Genomic DNA, 13835 nt, shown 5'->3' on the forward strand with positions numbered 1-13835 from the left:
AAACAAAAAAGCAACCTACTGAATGGGAGAAGATATTTGCAAATGATACATCTGATAAGGGGTTAATATCCAAAATATATAAAGAACTCATTACAACTCAACACCAGAAAACCAAATAATCTGATTGAAAATGGGCAGGGGACATGAATAGATATTTCTCCAAAGAAGACATCCAGATGGCCAACAGACACATGAAAAGTGCTCAAAATCACTCATCATCAAGGAAATGCAAATCAAAGCCACAATGAGATACCACTTCACACCTGTCAGAATGGCTAAAATAAAAAACATAAGAAATAACAAGTGTTGACAAGGATGTGGAGAAAAAAGAACCCTTGTGCACCATTGATGGGAATGCAAACAGGTGAGTCATTATGGAAAACAGTACGGAAGTTCCTCAAAAAATTAAAAATAGAATTACCATAATATCCAGTAATTCCACTACTGGATATTTACTCAAAGAAAATGAAAACACTAATTTGAGAAGATATATGCACTCCTATGTTTATTGCAGCATTATTTATAATAGCCAAGATATTGAAGCAACCCAAATGTCCATCAAGAGATGACTGGATAAAAGAGACATGCTATACATATATATATAGATATAAATGGAATATTAATCAGTCATAAAAAAAGAATGAAATCTTTCCATCTGTGACAACACTGAAGGACCTAGAGGGCATTATGCTAAGTGAAATACGTCAGTCAAAGAAAGACAAATACCATGATTTCACTCATATGTGGAATTTAAGAAACAAAACAAATGAACAAAGAAAAGAAGAGACAAACAAAAAAACCCCTAAAGAACAAACTCACGATTGTCAGAGGGGAGGGGAGAGTGGGAAACAGGCGAAGGGGATTGACAGTACACTTATCATGATGAGCACTGAGGAATGTACAGACTTGTTGAATCATGTTGTACACCTGAAACTAATATCACACTGTGTTAATTATACTTGAAAAAAATAATAGTATCTATGTCATAGGGTTTTTGTGAAGATTAAATGAATTAATTCATGCAAGTTATTAGAACATTTTCTGGCATGTACAAACTACTTCATTGATTCTACTTGTTATCATTTGAGAGATTAGACTGTAGATTGGTAAAATGACTTCTATCAGTCCCTTTATAGGAGAGACTAGCAAATTCCGTATTCCAGCTGCTTAATCCTAACATATATCCACCACCCAAAAGCCTCCTTCCTGGTCACTTTGACCTTCTTGGCTGCAAGAATACTGCTCCACAGAGAGGCCAGAACCCAGACGTACATGCAGCTCGGGGATGAGGAGGTTCAGGACGGAGAGGTCATACTGGCAAACCATGAACTCCCTGGCAGAAAGGTCTGTGGGTTGCACAGTGATAAGCTCTTCCTTCTGCATTAACTGAGGTTTTGGGACATCCTGCAAAGAGCTGTTGGGGGCTACAGAGATCAAGAGAAAACAGCAACGATTTCACTGACTTTTCTGTCCGGTAATGATTTTTAATAAAAGCAACAAGAACAACAACACAATCCAACTTAGAAAAAGCTGTATTTGCTTTGATCCATCCATCCATCCATGATATCTATATGTACTCTGCCTCAGATCCTCGCGGCCATTTTCATGGCAAAGCAATTGAGCCTCAGTCAATAGGAACAGAGGTGCCAGAACGAAAAACCAAAACCCAAACCAAACAAAACAAAAAACCAAGGATCTGGAAAAGATGGTAACCAATTTTCTTCTACTATTTCATAGGGTTGTTTGGAACACTAAATGTAATATAGTCAGAACTGTGTCTAACACCCAGTAAGCACTCAGTAAATGTTAGCTAGATTAACATCGTGATCTTACTTCCTCATAGAATTGTCTCTAATGGGCCTCAGGTCTTGAAACATATTGTATTGTCTTTTTATTCTTGAGAAGACAATGAAAAGGAGCTTGGGTAGCATGGTGTGGGAAACAACGCTGAACTAGCCGCCAGAAGACTGGGTTCTGGTCCAGGTCCTGGGAGACCCGGGGAAAGACACTAAACTTCTTTGAGCATCAACTCTCTCATCTATAAAAAAAAGTAGGTTAATAATCTTTTGTTATCTTACAGAATTAAGAGTTGGGTGACCAGGCGTAAACAAGGCAATGCATATAAAATTGCTTTCTTTCTTTCTTTCTTTTTTTTTTTTTTTTTAAAGATTTTTATTTATTTGAGAGAGAGAGAGAGAGAGAGCACAGGCAGGGGGGAGGGACCAAGGGAGGGAGAAGCAGACTCCCCGCTGAGCAGGGAGCCCAATGCGGGGCTCCATCCCAGGACCCTGGGATCATGACCTGAGCCGAAGGCAGACGCTTAACCCACTGAACCACCCAGACATCCCCCAATTGCTTTCAATATTATAAAGTCAATATCATTGTAAGACAATGGAGGTTGAAGTGGTGGTGAGAACCCACCTTTCTGCCTACACTCTTCTTAGTTTCCCCCAAAGGGAGGCCCAATTAATACTAAGATTGGTTAAGTTCTGGGGTCAACAAAACTTTTTCTGTAAAGGGTCAGAAAGTAAATATTTTAGGTTTTGCCAGCTGAGAGGCAAAATTGGGGTTCAAATTCAGTGTTCCCACCTTCATGGTAGAAGCGTGGTCTCACTCTCCCGCAGTGCCTTCCCTTGCTTCTCTCTGAAACACAGTGATTTGTCCTCCTGGGAACTCACCAACACAATAACCTGCATCTCCCTTTAGGCACTGCCTTTATGGTGTTGGATCTTTTTTCACATGGGTAAGCAGGTTTAGAGCACAGGCTGTGGGACTGAATTCCAGCTGAACTCCTTGTTAGCAACATGATTTTTCACTACTAACTTGACCTATTCAGATGCTTCAGTTTCCCTACCTATAAAATGAGTAAAAGTACCTACTTTGCTGGGTTGTTGTAAAGATTAAATGAGCTAATGTATCCAAAGACTGAGAATATCACATGACACATTACAAAGCACTCCATAAGAACGTTAGTCTTCTTTTCACTTTTCCCCCCAAATCATTTACAAATGTAAAATGCTTCTTAGTTTTTGGGGCAAGGTCTTCCTATTCTTTGTCTACTCTGCCTATCTCCTTGTGTCTCACCCTCTTCCATTAACTCCTTGTAAAATGTGGCTGGCCAGTATGGGGTAAAATCCCAAGATTTAGATTCATTGTTCAGTGGAAAGGCACAGGGTCTTTAGGATTTCCCCTTTGAAATTGGCCAAGTTATTACAGTAAGACATTGATTCCTATTTTTTATTCCTTACGTGGAAAAGGCCCTTGGGAATCTTAAGTTGGGGGTGGGAAGGAAGAGATGATTGGCAGGTCAGGATTTTGATATTCCTAGTCCCTGGGGATCACATCATCAAATACCTTCAGTGGGCCATGATAGTTCCAGACAGGGGCTCCAGGGAAAGGAGGTTACCTAGCAGGTGATGCACCTGTCCTTGTAGTTCAGCTTCTTCCTTGGGGGCTTGGGACCAGATGTCTACTTTCTCTAGGGTAGAAAAGAGTGGTGAGGTCCACATGATGTCAGCTTTATCTGCATCTGAACAGAGGGGAAGAAGAGAGTTGTTGGAGTAAGGGCCCAGGACTGTGGCTAAAGTCAGAAAGAGCCAGGTGTAGCGTCAGATGTGACAGGTGGCCCGTAAGATGGTCCCCAGGATCCTCCGATGTGTATCTATGCCCTTGTGTTATCCCCTCCCCTTGAGTGTGGGTTGGATCTAGTAATTCATTTCTAATGAATAGCATATGGCACAAGTAATGAGATCAGGATACAACAAGACTGTGGCTTCCATTTTTCTTGGCCCCTTCTCGCTTGCTCTGAAGGAAGCTGGCTGCCACGTTGCAAGCTATCCCATGAAGTCCACGTGGCAAGGAACTGATGTCTCTGGCCAAAAACCACAGGACAGAACTTCGATTCCCCAGGCAAACCTTGAGGTGACTGCAGCCCTAGCCCAACACCTTGATGCAGCCTGTAGGAGACCCTGAGCCACAGGCCCCCTGCTAAGCTGCACCAGAAACCTGACCTGCAGAAGCTGTGAAATAATCAATATTTGTTGTGTTAAGCCACAGAACTTTCCCGTAGTTTGTTACAGAGCAATAGAGAACGAATACCCTGGGTTTCTCTATGTTCTTCCTGAAGAACCTACCATGACCGCACTCTTACAGTGCCAGGAGCCCTGACTGTAGCATTAGAACTTATCAATCGTGATCAGCACTGACAACAGAAAGGAATGTTGGGCCAGTGACCAGCCTTACCTGTTCCTGGCCCCTGGTCCTCCTGGCCTGGGCCACGGCCTTGAGCTCCCACTAGCGCTGCAGTGAGGCTCTTCAGGAAGGGGATCAAGAGCGGGCAGGCAGCAGCCCCGGCCCTGAGGGAAGTGGGGATCATTCCATAGAATCTGTCTCCAGGGTAATTCTCCAAACATGCAGGGGAGCCTGAGGCAACGATCTAGGACAAAAGAGTCAGAACTTGGTTCCTGCGTGGCTCCCACATGGCTGCTTTGGGAGCTTCTCTCCAAAGCCCCTACTAAATTGGACCTGCCGATCTCCATGGCCTACTCCAAGGCAGTACCTGGGTGTGCAAGAGGTGTAGGCGGCTCAGTTCCCGCTGGTACTGCAGGTGACCGAGGGCCCTATCCGGAAAGTTCTGTCTCTCCCTTACCACCTCCTGAAACTCATCAGAGAGATGCTCAACCACCTAGAGCACAGGAAGTGAAACGCCCAAATGAAAATGGAGCTTCTTTCTCTCCTCCTGTTCCCCTCCCAGCCCATCCGCTGCTCCTTGGGCCACCTATTCCTGAATATCATGCTGCCCTGAAGAACCACATCTGACGACACAGGAGGATGTGCTCATCCCGCATGGGTCCTCTTATCAGATCTGGGGCCTCGGACTCCTAGGCTGCTACAGCCACATCTCCTGCTCCTGGCCCCGCAGCCGGCCCACTGCCTGCCTGAGCTTTTCTGCTGTCTGTCCTAAACTCTGCAGGACTTCCTGCATGCCTAGCATCATCTGCACCTCCTGCTCCCACTCCTCTCTGTCTGCTGCAGGGGCAGAGAAAAGAGCCATGTGAGAGCTGCCGCCCCTGGCGAGAGGGAGAAGAAGAAAAGGCACAGTGGTTTATTGGGGCCAGGGGAACCTGCCAGATCAGAGCCAGGGCCTGGCGGGGGGAGCCTGGCTGGTGAGCACATTCAGAGAGCAAGAGGGACGCCCCACCAGGCAGCTGTGGGAGGTGTCCCCACTCCCAGTAGATTTCTGCTCTGGGGCTCTGGGCTCAGGGGATGCTGTCCCACCTTGGGAGAGCGGGCTCCGCTCTGAGCTGCTCTGTGTGCTCAGGGCTCTGGCTCTCCTCTCGGTCTCCTGCAGGCAGCAGGACTCCAGCGCTGCCCGGGCCTCCTCAGCAGCCCTCAGCTGCATGGGGCAGGAAGCACAAAGGAAGGGGCCTCAGGGAGGAAGGCGGGAGCTCTGGGCTGGGCCGCCTCATGGTGGTCCTTCCTCCTTCCCCCCTCCTGCCCCTCCTCCTCCACCCTGAGACACTTAGGGGGTGACCAGAGTCTAGGGCCTGGAGCCAGGGAATCCTGGGATTTGGTCTGCCTTGAGATGGGTTCCATTTTTTGCGGTCAGCGGGGGGGACAAAGACTCCACACTTACAAGAGAAACCTGTGTAGTCTGGGTAAAGGGTGGGGACGGTGAGGTGGCGCCTCTGGGCCTCACCCGCTGCCGAGCATCTTTGCCCGGAATGGAGAGCAGCTCGTGGCTCAGCTGCCCCAGGCGTTCTGCTAGACGCATCTCTTCTTGCTCTTGGCTGTGCCAGTACTGTTCCCGGGCTCTCAGCTCCTTCTCCAGGGTGTCCAGCTGCAATGTCCAGCTTGTCTGGGGCTCATACACTTTTTCTCCTCATAGCCTGGGGTCTGGCTGAAGATCCCCAGTGCTTCTCCTCCAGACAGGGGCCTCCCTCACCCTTGGGTGTCCGTGACTAAGATCGGTGAGGCAGTCGACTTGGTTGCAGGTGGAAAAATAATAACCATGCACCTGCTTCAAGATCCCCGTCCCCTCCTCCCTCCTTCTAATGCCCGGCCTCTCTGGCGAGGCCAGGGCAGGTAGAAACTGTTCTCTTCCCTTCATCTCATCCCTTCCGACGTGAAACTGTGAGTCGGGGCTAGAATTAAAGTGTCTTGGCTTCTAATGAGAATCTTTTACATCACATCCGTCTTTGTTCCTGAAATGAACCGGGCTGAGAATGTATGGGAGGACCTAAGTCATTTCCATTTTTGTGGAGACCTGCCAACGGCTGAATTATTGCAATAACCTCCTGACGGGGCTTCCTGCTCCAGGCTGGCCCTGCTCCCATCCATCCTCTGCACGGCTGCCAGAAGGAACTTTCTAGAATGCTGACTATATATTCACATACACACACATAAAAATGTCTGGAAGGAGATGTGCCAACCCGTTAACAGTGGCTGCATTTAGTGGGAGACTAGGGGGTGAGGTGAGCAGTGTCTAGTGGGGGGCTGCTGATGGCAGATGGGGTGAGAGCAATGGGGAGGAGGGACCTTGTGCTTCTTCATTTACATATGTTAAGACATGTAGGATTATGAGTAATTTATTTTCTTTTTGTATTGTGCCAAATTTTCCAAATTTAAAAGTCTTAAAAATATTCATATCTGATCATATCACATGTGTACTTAGAATCCTTCAGTGGCTCCCCATGGCTTTCATGGTAAGGCACACTTCCGGGCCTCAGCCAGGCACCTGAGGCAGTTCGTGATTTGTTTCCTGCCTTCCTTGCTGGCCGCCTCTCACCCTCCCAGAACAGTCGTGGTCTCACGTTCGTCACCTTTGTGCTTGCTGGCCCCCCAGGCCTCTTTCTGACTGAGCCCAGGTGTTGCCTCTTTAGGGAAGCCTTCCTTGAGCTCTCCTGCATGTGATTTGGAATCCGTCCTCTGTGCTCCCTTAACACCCTTATAAACCATGATCATGGTTGGAACCCATGGCCGACCAGTTTCCTGAGGACAGGAGCCCCGTCTAGTTCTTCTGCATCTCAACACCTAACTCAGTGCCTGGAACCTAGAGGGTACTTCGTACATAGCTGCTGGATGAATGGAAAAAGGAATAGAATAAACGGCTCCTACGAACCAGACCAGGGTCTCTCACTCCTTGAGGCAGGGCCTCCAGCACTTGGACGATGGGCACCACCACTCCGGCAGAGGGGTCTGTCTGAGCACCAATGACAGGACCAGGTTCCCCGGTCAAGGGGTCTATGGCTTGACCCCCAATCGAGATTGGGACAAGACCTGTGGCAAAGCGAGAGGGAAAGAAGGAAGAGGTGGTCATGGAAAGAGGTAAACATGGTGGGAAGGGAGCCGAATAAACCCTGAGAACCCTTGAGAGGTTCTGAGCTGGACTCGAGGGTTTCTTGGAGGCCACAGACCCTGAGGGTGAGGTTCTGAAGGGCTGGTTTTTGAAAGGACCCAATTTTCTCAGTGGGAGATAAATGACCTGTGGTCCTCGGGTTCTGGAATCTCTGAGCACTTTATTTTGGGTCTCAGCAGCCCTAGTGGAGGCGTCAGAATAACCCCATCCCATGGCTCATGAGTAAATGGATGGGGGGTATCCCTCCTGAGCTTTCCAGGGCTTTCTCACCCAGGGCTAAGTCACATTCCTGATCCCCCTGGGGCTTTCGCAGGCCCCCAGTTCCCTCTTACCTTTGCCATCAGCATCTTCCATTGAACCTGCCAGGGGTGTGGCGTCACCCGAATTCCCATCAGTCTCCATGCCCAGGATGGGCACCATGAGCCCTGAGCCCTCAGGGTCTGGGATCTCCATCCTGTACAAGACTGGGACCCACAGCTCCGTCCCAGGATAGCACATCATTCCTAACACAAGGGGGAGTTGGCAGAGAGAAGGGGGGTTAGGGTTAAGTGCCAGGCTCAAAGGGCTAACCCCTGACCAGAGAAGCTTCCCTACAAAGACTACATTTCCTCTGGGGCCTCACTTAACATTTTGAATTCAGGAGGAAGGTACTGAGTGGCATCAGGACTTTTGGGAGGCTGAGAACAATTTCCAGGCCACACTAAAAAGGTAAAGGAGAAGGGAACAAATATTCTTGAGCACCCACCATGTACCAGAAGTCTGGGCTTAAGAACTCCTTACAAATTATATTTTATTTGGTCCTACAGTGGAACCTAAAATATGTACTATTTTTATCCCCATTTTAAAGATGTTAAAACAGAGGCAGAGTGAAGTCTAGTAACTTGCCCAAGGTCAAAGAGTTACTAAACAGTGGGGCAGGGCTTCAAACTTGAATCAGTTCTGACCCAAAACCCTGGTTCTTTTTTGTCACATCATGGGCAGAAGCTTCTAGAAAGAATGAGTGAGGTAAGCTCCAGGAAGGTGCCCCTCCTACTTCCTTTCCTTGACCATCCTTGTATTAGTGGAGGCAGAAGGGAGATGGAGGAACTTCAGACTCCCTGGTGTAAAATGGGTCTCATAACACATTATGGTATTGGGAGCCCTCTGAAATATCAAGAGAACATACACTTCACAAACATTAAGTGTAAGACCCAGCGGGATTGGCAAGAGATCAGAGGGCAGAGTTCAAGCCGAGCATTCATGGGGTCGGGCATGAAGCCACCACACTCCTTCTCCCTTCCCTCGGTCCCATGTGTGCATGACCGGGGGGGCCGCAGTCCTGTCCCTTAGCTTACGAGCTCAGGGCACTGAGGCACCAGGGCATTCTGGGCCTGGGATTTCAGGGCCCGAGAGCCTAGGTCTTGGTCAGTAGGTACCTATCTTCCCGCCACTGGCCACGATGGCCTCTGCTGTCCCCAGCTGCCGCTCCAGTCTCCGAGCCTGCTGCAGGGCATGGTGCAGACTCAAGCCCAGTGCCTGTCTCATGTCCTTGATGGCAGCCTCCAGAAGCCCCTGTGTCCTTGACCCCGGCCTCTCCCCGTAGCTCTGGAGCACGGCAGTCACTCGCCTCTGGGCCACCAGCACATTGGCGTCCAGCAGGGCCTGTGATCCTCCCATGTGGGGCACTGTCTGGCCCTCTCGCTGAGACACTCCCTGCAGCCGGACCGTCTTCCTGCTCAGAGGCTCCTCAAAGCTGTCACCAGGCAGCATAAGGCTCCCCGAGGCGTCTCGCAGCCCCCCCAGTGCAAGCACCTGACCTGGCAGTGGAACCCAAGAGGGTGAGGTAGGAAGGGGACTGAACAGAGATGCAGGGAGATGAGGCATAAGGAGAACTAGGGCCTGCAGACCGAGTGAGCGACAGGGGGTGGGGGACCGGAAGTCAGGGGAAGGGGACAGGGAAGCCAGGACGGAAGACACAGGTGGGGTAAGAGCAGAGTGGGAATAAAGGGTAGAAAGGTGGGTGTGGGGTGGTTTGCAGCCTGGACCAGAGCATGGGGGGGTGTAGCGGGCTGGAGGGGCTGGGGGGTTGGGGGGCTGGGGAAGCCAGGCCGGGCAGAGAGGAGAGGGTGGGAGCACAGTACTGAGGTCTGCCCGACACCTGTGTTTTCATCCAACCCGACTCCCAGGATTGGCGAGATGCTTCCCGTGACTGGGTCCTCCATGGGGCCCCCCAACTCTAGAGGGGCTGAGGTCTTGGTGAGAGGATTGCAGTATGTGCCCCCAAGAGTGAGCCACTGCCTGGTTTGAGGATGCAGAGTCACAGCCAGCACGGGCACCTCGATGCCAGTTGCGGGGTCTGTCATGAGCGCCCCCAGCTGTGATGTCCGACTCGGCTGCAGGACAGGCAGGTGGGGGGCGGGAGGCGAGCCCGTGGCAGGACAGGTTGGGTAGGGCACATAGGGGAGGATGGCGGCTTCTGATGTTCGGACGCCACCTGGACAGGGAGACAGGGAAGTGTTGGTACTGTTGATACGCCAGCCTCCCTCCCCGGCCCTGCAGAGCCTTCTTGCACTGAGAGGCTCTCTCCAGCCTTCACGCTCTGCAGCAAGAATGTTAAAGTGAGGAGGGGGAGAAGGTGTTTACTGCTCAGCTCGTCATCACACCCCACGGTGCAAGGACAGAGCCCTGCTCCCTTCCTTGTGCTCCTGGGGAGCACCTTCCTTCCTCCTTCGTGGTCAGGGTCTCACCGGAACTGAAGTCAGTGGTGGGCACCAAGGTAGCTCCCTGCAGATCGTACCCCAGATTTCCAGCCTCAGGCAGCACCTTCCCAGTGTCAGGGTGGATGAAGTAGCCAGGGGGTATGGACCCTGCATGGCCACTGGCTGGAAGCATTGCACAGTTGGGGCCGGGGACCATCAACTTGGTGATGGGAGTCACGCTGATGTCCTGGGCGCCCCCTTGAGGGCCTGCTGCGGCTGCAGGAAAGCAAACTGCTCAGCCCTGGGTGTGAGGCTGAGTGGGCAGGCTAGGGGCTCCCTTGGCTGGTGCCTGGGGAAGAACCGCACCCCAACCCCAGGAGCAAGTGCTCCCTGAGAGCAGAGTGTCTTGTCTTTTGCTGAGTGCAGGCCAGGATTCCCCATTTAAGACATGACATGGTGGTATCATCATATTGCAGGCTGGCAGGGACTAGAAGGACTCTGGGAAACTGTGGTGACAGCCTAGGGGTCACCTGATGGGGCTGGGGACTCCCAGAACTCAGAATTCCCACAGGGAACCCAAGGGGATCCTTCTCCCTCTCTTCGTTTCCAGGCAAGCCCGGCATTCTCCAAATGTGGCCTTTTGCACTCATCCGTCAGGCTTTTGCTCCCAGGAAATGCTCCCTTATGTGTAAAGCCATTTTTCGCGGCCGTTTCGCTCATTTCTACCCTGTTCTTCCCATTTAGGAGGCTCCCTCTTCGGCAACACGGCTGTTTGCCCGCACCCTGCACAGGAAGTCCCTCCCAACTTTGGGGGTTTCCACTTTGCTCTGCCCTTCTTCTCCTCCCCTGCAGGGTGTCGTAGGGGAGGGCCTGTCGCCCTGAACGCAGGGCCAGGTTTCCTGGGGGCGCCGGCGAGGCGGAGTAGGACCCACCTGGCCGCAGCAGCTCCGCCCCAGGGCGGGTACCCAGGACGCCCCAGGCCTTCAGGCGGTGGCCCTCCTGCAGCACAGCCTGGGACAGGCGGCCCAGCGCAGCATCCAGCTGGGGGGCCTCCCTGCGGGGGGCGGGGGCGCGGGGAGGCCCTCGCAGGGGAGCGCGGGGACGGAGGGGGACGGGCCCTCCGCGTGGCCAGCTCCGGGCCTGGCGAAGCCACGCGCGCGCCTCCCCTAAGCCGGAGCTCACCGAGCCGGACCCAGAGGCACCGGGTACGCACCCTTCCGGGTTCGGCCCGGCCTGGGAGGACTTCGCGGGCCCGGAGGCCGCCGGGCCCGCAGCAGCCGCCGAGCCGCCGTCAGCGCCGGGCAGAAAGAGGCCCGCTGCCCCCGCCTGGCGCCCAGGTCCTGGCGGACGAGCGTCAGCGGCGACCGAGGCTTGCTGCGTCGGGGCCTGCCAGACGCCCCCTGCGCCCGGCCTCCTGCTCCGCGGCCCGGGCAGCAGCCTCCGCAGCCGGGGGTCGGACGCAGCCCTGCCTGCTTGCCCGCGGGGCCGCAGACGCCAGGGCCAGCAGCTGCCCGGGGGCGGGCCCCGGGAGGGGGCTCCAGAACATTCTGGGCGGGCCCGGCAGCGGAGGCAAAGGGACGAGAACTCCGCGGGGGGGGGGGGCGTGGGGGCCAAGGGCCCCGGGGCCTGGGAGACGGGAGCGTGCGCGAGGGCGCCCCGGGGGGCGGGGCTCAGGGCGCCCCGGGGGGCGCATTTAGGCACAGGGACCAGGTGGGAAGGGGTGAACACAGCCCGACCTGTTGCAGCTCCCTCGGGGGGCTCCCCAGAAGCTGGCCAGCAGAGGCTGGGATGCGACGCTCAGCGCCCCCGGCTGCCGCAGAGAACGGGCGTCACTCGCGAGTCTGGGGCAGAGCAGTTTGAGCTGCGGGGGAGGGCGGCGTTCACCTGCGACAGCCTCGCGGCCGCGCTCCTGGCTTTGATCACAGCGCCCTCTGCTGCCCGTCGGGGGAGGGACGCCGCAGCACCGCAGGCCCCCTGACCCAGATTCCGTACTTGGACTTCTAGTGTGTTCTTTTTTGCTCCCGACGCCTGTCACCTCCTGGCCTGAATTTATGCATTCCAGGTGGGCTACCGAGGACCAGGAATGGGGATCTGAGAGACTCCAGCGGTGGTCTTAGTAGATTCTCTATCACTGATCTGAAGCCCAAAGTTCTGAAAATCAGCCCTAAATTTGATCTGAAATCTATTTCCCCTCCCGGATACTTTCCTTTTTCCTGATTCCTTATGGATAGATGGAGGATTTCTTTAGGTTCTATATCCTTTTAACCAGTTCCCTTCTGCAATGAACCCGTTTTCAACCCCGCTCTCTTCTTCAGCTTCTCCACTTACCTCTTCCTTGGTCTGGCTGAGTTGCGTTGTCACGGACAGAGACTGCCTGAGCAGGATCGCAAAGAAGCGTTCTGGGTCAAACCACTCCAGGTCTACCTGCTCCTCGGCCTCCCAGCACCCACCTGTCAGGGGATGGGAAGCGGGATTAGCCTCCGGAAATGCAAGGTTAAGCCTCCCTGCCGATCTTCCCTGCATCTTCTTCCTGCGGATCCTCAATGGTCTAGACACAGTCTTGCTTGGACGAGCAGCATCAGCTCTGCTGAGGAGCTCGTTAGAAACACAGAATTCTAGGTTCTACCTCTGAGCCATTGCAGCAGAAGGTTCCCAGGTGATTCATAATCACATTTAAGGTGGAGTGCCGCTATCTGAGGAGCATACTTTGAGTAGCAAGGGTAGAAGGTGAAGCACTTTAGTGTGACATAGGAGTGCCTTCTGTGATCCGCTCCTCCGGCTGGTGCTGGACATCTCCTAACTTGGGCACTTTGTACACAGCTATATTACTTTTCTTTTGGAAAGTTCTTTTTTTAAAAGCTTTTATTTATTTATTTATTTATTTATTTATTTATTTATTTATTTATTTGAGAGAGAGAGCATGAGCAGGGGGAGAGGTAGATGGAGAGGGAGAAGCAGACTTCCCACTGAGCAGGGAGCCCGATATGGGGCTCAATCCTAGGACCCTGAGATCATGACCTGAGCCGAAGGCAGATACTTAACCGACTGAGGCACCCGGGCGCCCCTTGGAAAGTTTTTATTTAGATGTCTCTACCCCCATCTACACTGCGTTCTTCTAGAACCAGGCGGTGTCTGGCATAGAGTGGCCTTTAATAAATAATTACTGAGCAAATGAATAAATGAATGGGGGAGAATGGAACCATGAGTAATCTAGGAACATGAAAAAAGGAAGCAGGAGCTGGTCAGTTGGATTTGGGGAGAACTCTGGGATTCTAACCCGAGTCTGCCACTCACCATGATCTCCCTTGACCCTGGGGGTATCAGAGTCTTGGTGTGATGGACCTCTCCTCACTGATATAATCCCAGTTCTTGGGGAAGTGTAGGCATCCAGGTTGTATCCTTGCTGATGCTTCCTGAAGGTGGGGTTGGGAGTGGCCTTCCGGGCCCACGTCAGGCTGTGACACTGAATCTACATGGTACATAATGGGGTGATGTGAAGGACAGGGGGAAGCATCTTCTTCCAGGAGGAGGGAGATCGCTGCTCAGCTGTAGTTCGGGAGCACCTCATCTTCTCTTGTTTGGACTATTCCAACTGTCTATCTCTTTGTGACTTTCCCCCCAATCCATCTTGTCTTCTACCCTATTGCTAGAGTAAAAATAAAAGTCTTACCAGGGTTTCTCTCTCTTGCTTGAAAATTTTTTGTTTTGTTTTGCTCAAAGGTTTTAATGGATCCTCACTGCGTAGAGGATAAAGCAGGGCCCATGAAACCATAGTGATTTCGTTTCTCAGCTCTGTGCTT

At 52.4% G+C, this 13835-nt stretch overlaps 1 protein-coding gene across 2 annotated transcripts in view; it reads right to left on the bottom strand.

Moving 5' to 3' along the window:
* The window catches only part of LOC123857827 (uncharacterized), a 36353-nt gene extending 25316 nt beyond the window's left edge, over nucleotides 1-11037 (bottom strand). For both annotated transcript variants that reach the window (XM_045895076.3, XM_045895075.3), the window contains exons 1-8: nucleotides 10084-11037; nucleotides 9495-9830; nucleotides 8773-9153; nucleotides 7690-7860; nucleotides 7121-7278; nucleotides 4243-4435; nucleotides 3407-3529; nucleotides 1273-1424 (exon numbers count right to left, since the gene is read on the bottom strand). In XM_045895076.3, the coding sequence (XP_045751032.1) occupies nucleotides 1273-1424; nucleotides 3407-3529; nucleotides 4243-4435; nucleotides 7121-7278; nucleotides 7690-7860; nucleotides 8773-9153; nucleotides 9495-9830; nucleotides 10084-10252 (1683 nt within the window). In that variant the 5' untranslated portion in view covers nucleotides 10253-11037. The remainder of the gene's footprint in view (nucleotides 1-1272; nucleotides 1425-3406; nucleotides 3530-4242; nucleotides 4436-7120; nucleotides 7279-7689; nucleotides 7861-8772; nucleotides 9154-9494; nucleotides 9831-10083) is intronic.
* Nucleotides 11038-13835: the final 2798 nt, after the last annotated feature.

Source organism: Mirounga angustirostris, unplaced genomic scaffold (assembly GCF_029215605.1).
Source record: "Mirounga angustirostris isolate CCGP_5_RB_7025 unplaced genomic scaffold, mMirAng1.0.hap1 SCAF_13, whole genome shotgun sequence".
Taxonomy (NCBI): Eukaryota; Metazoa; Chordata; class Mammalia; order Carnivora; family Phocidae; genus Mirounga; species Mirounga angustirostris.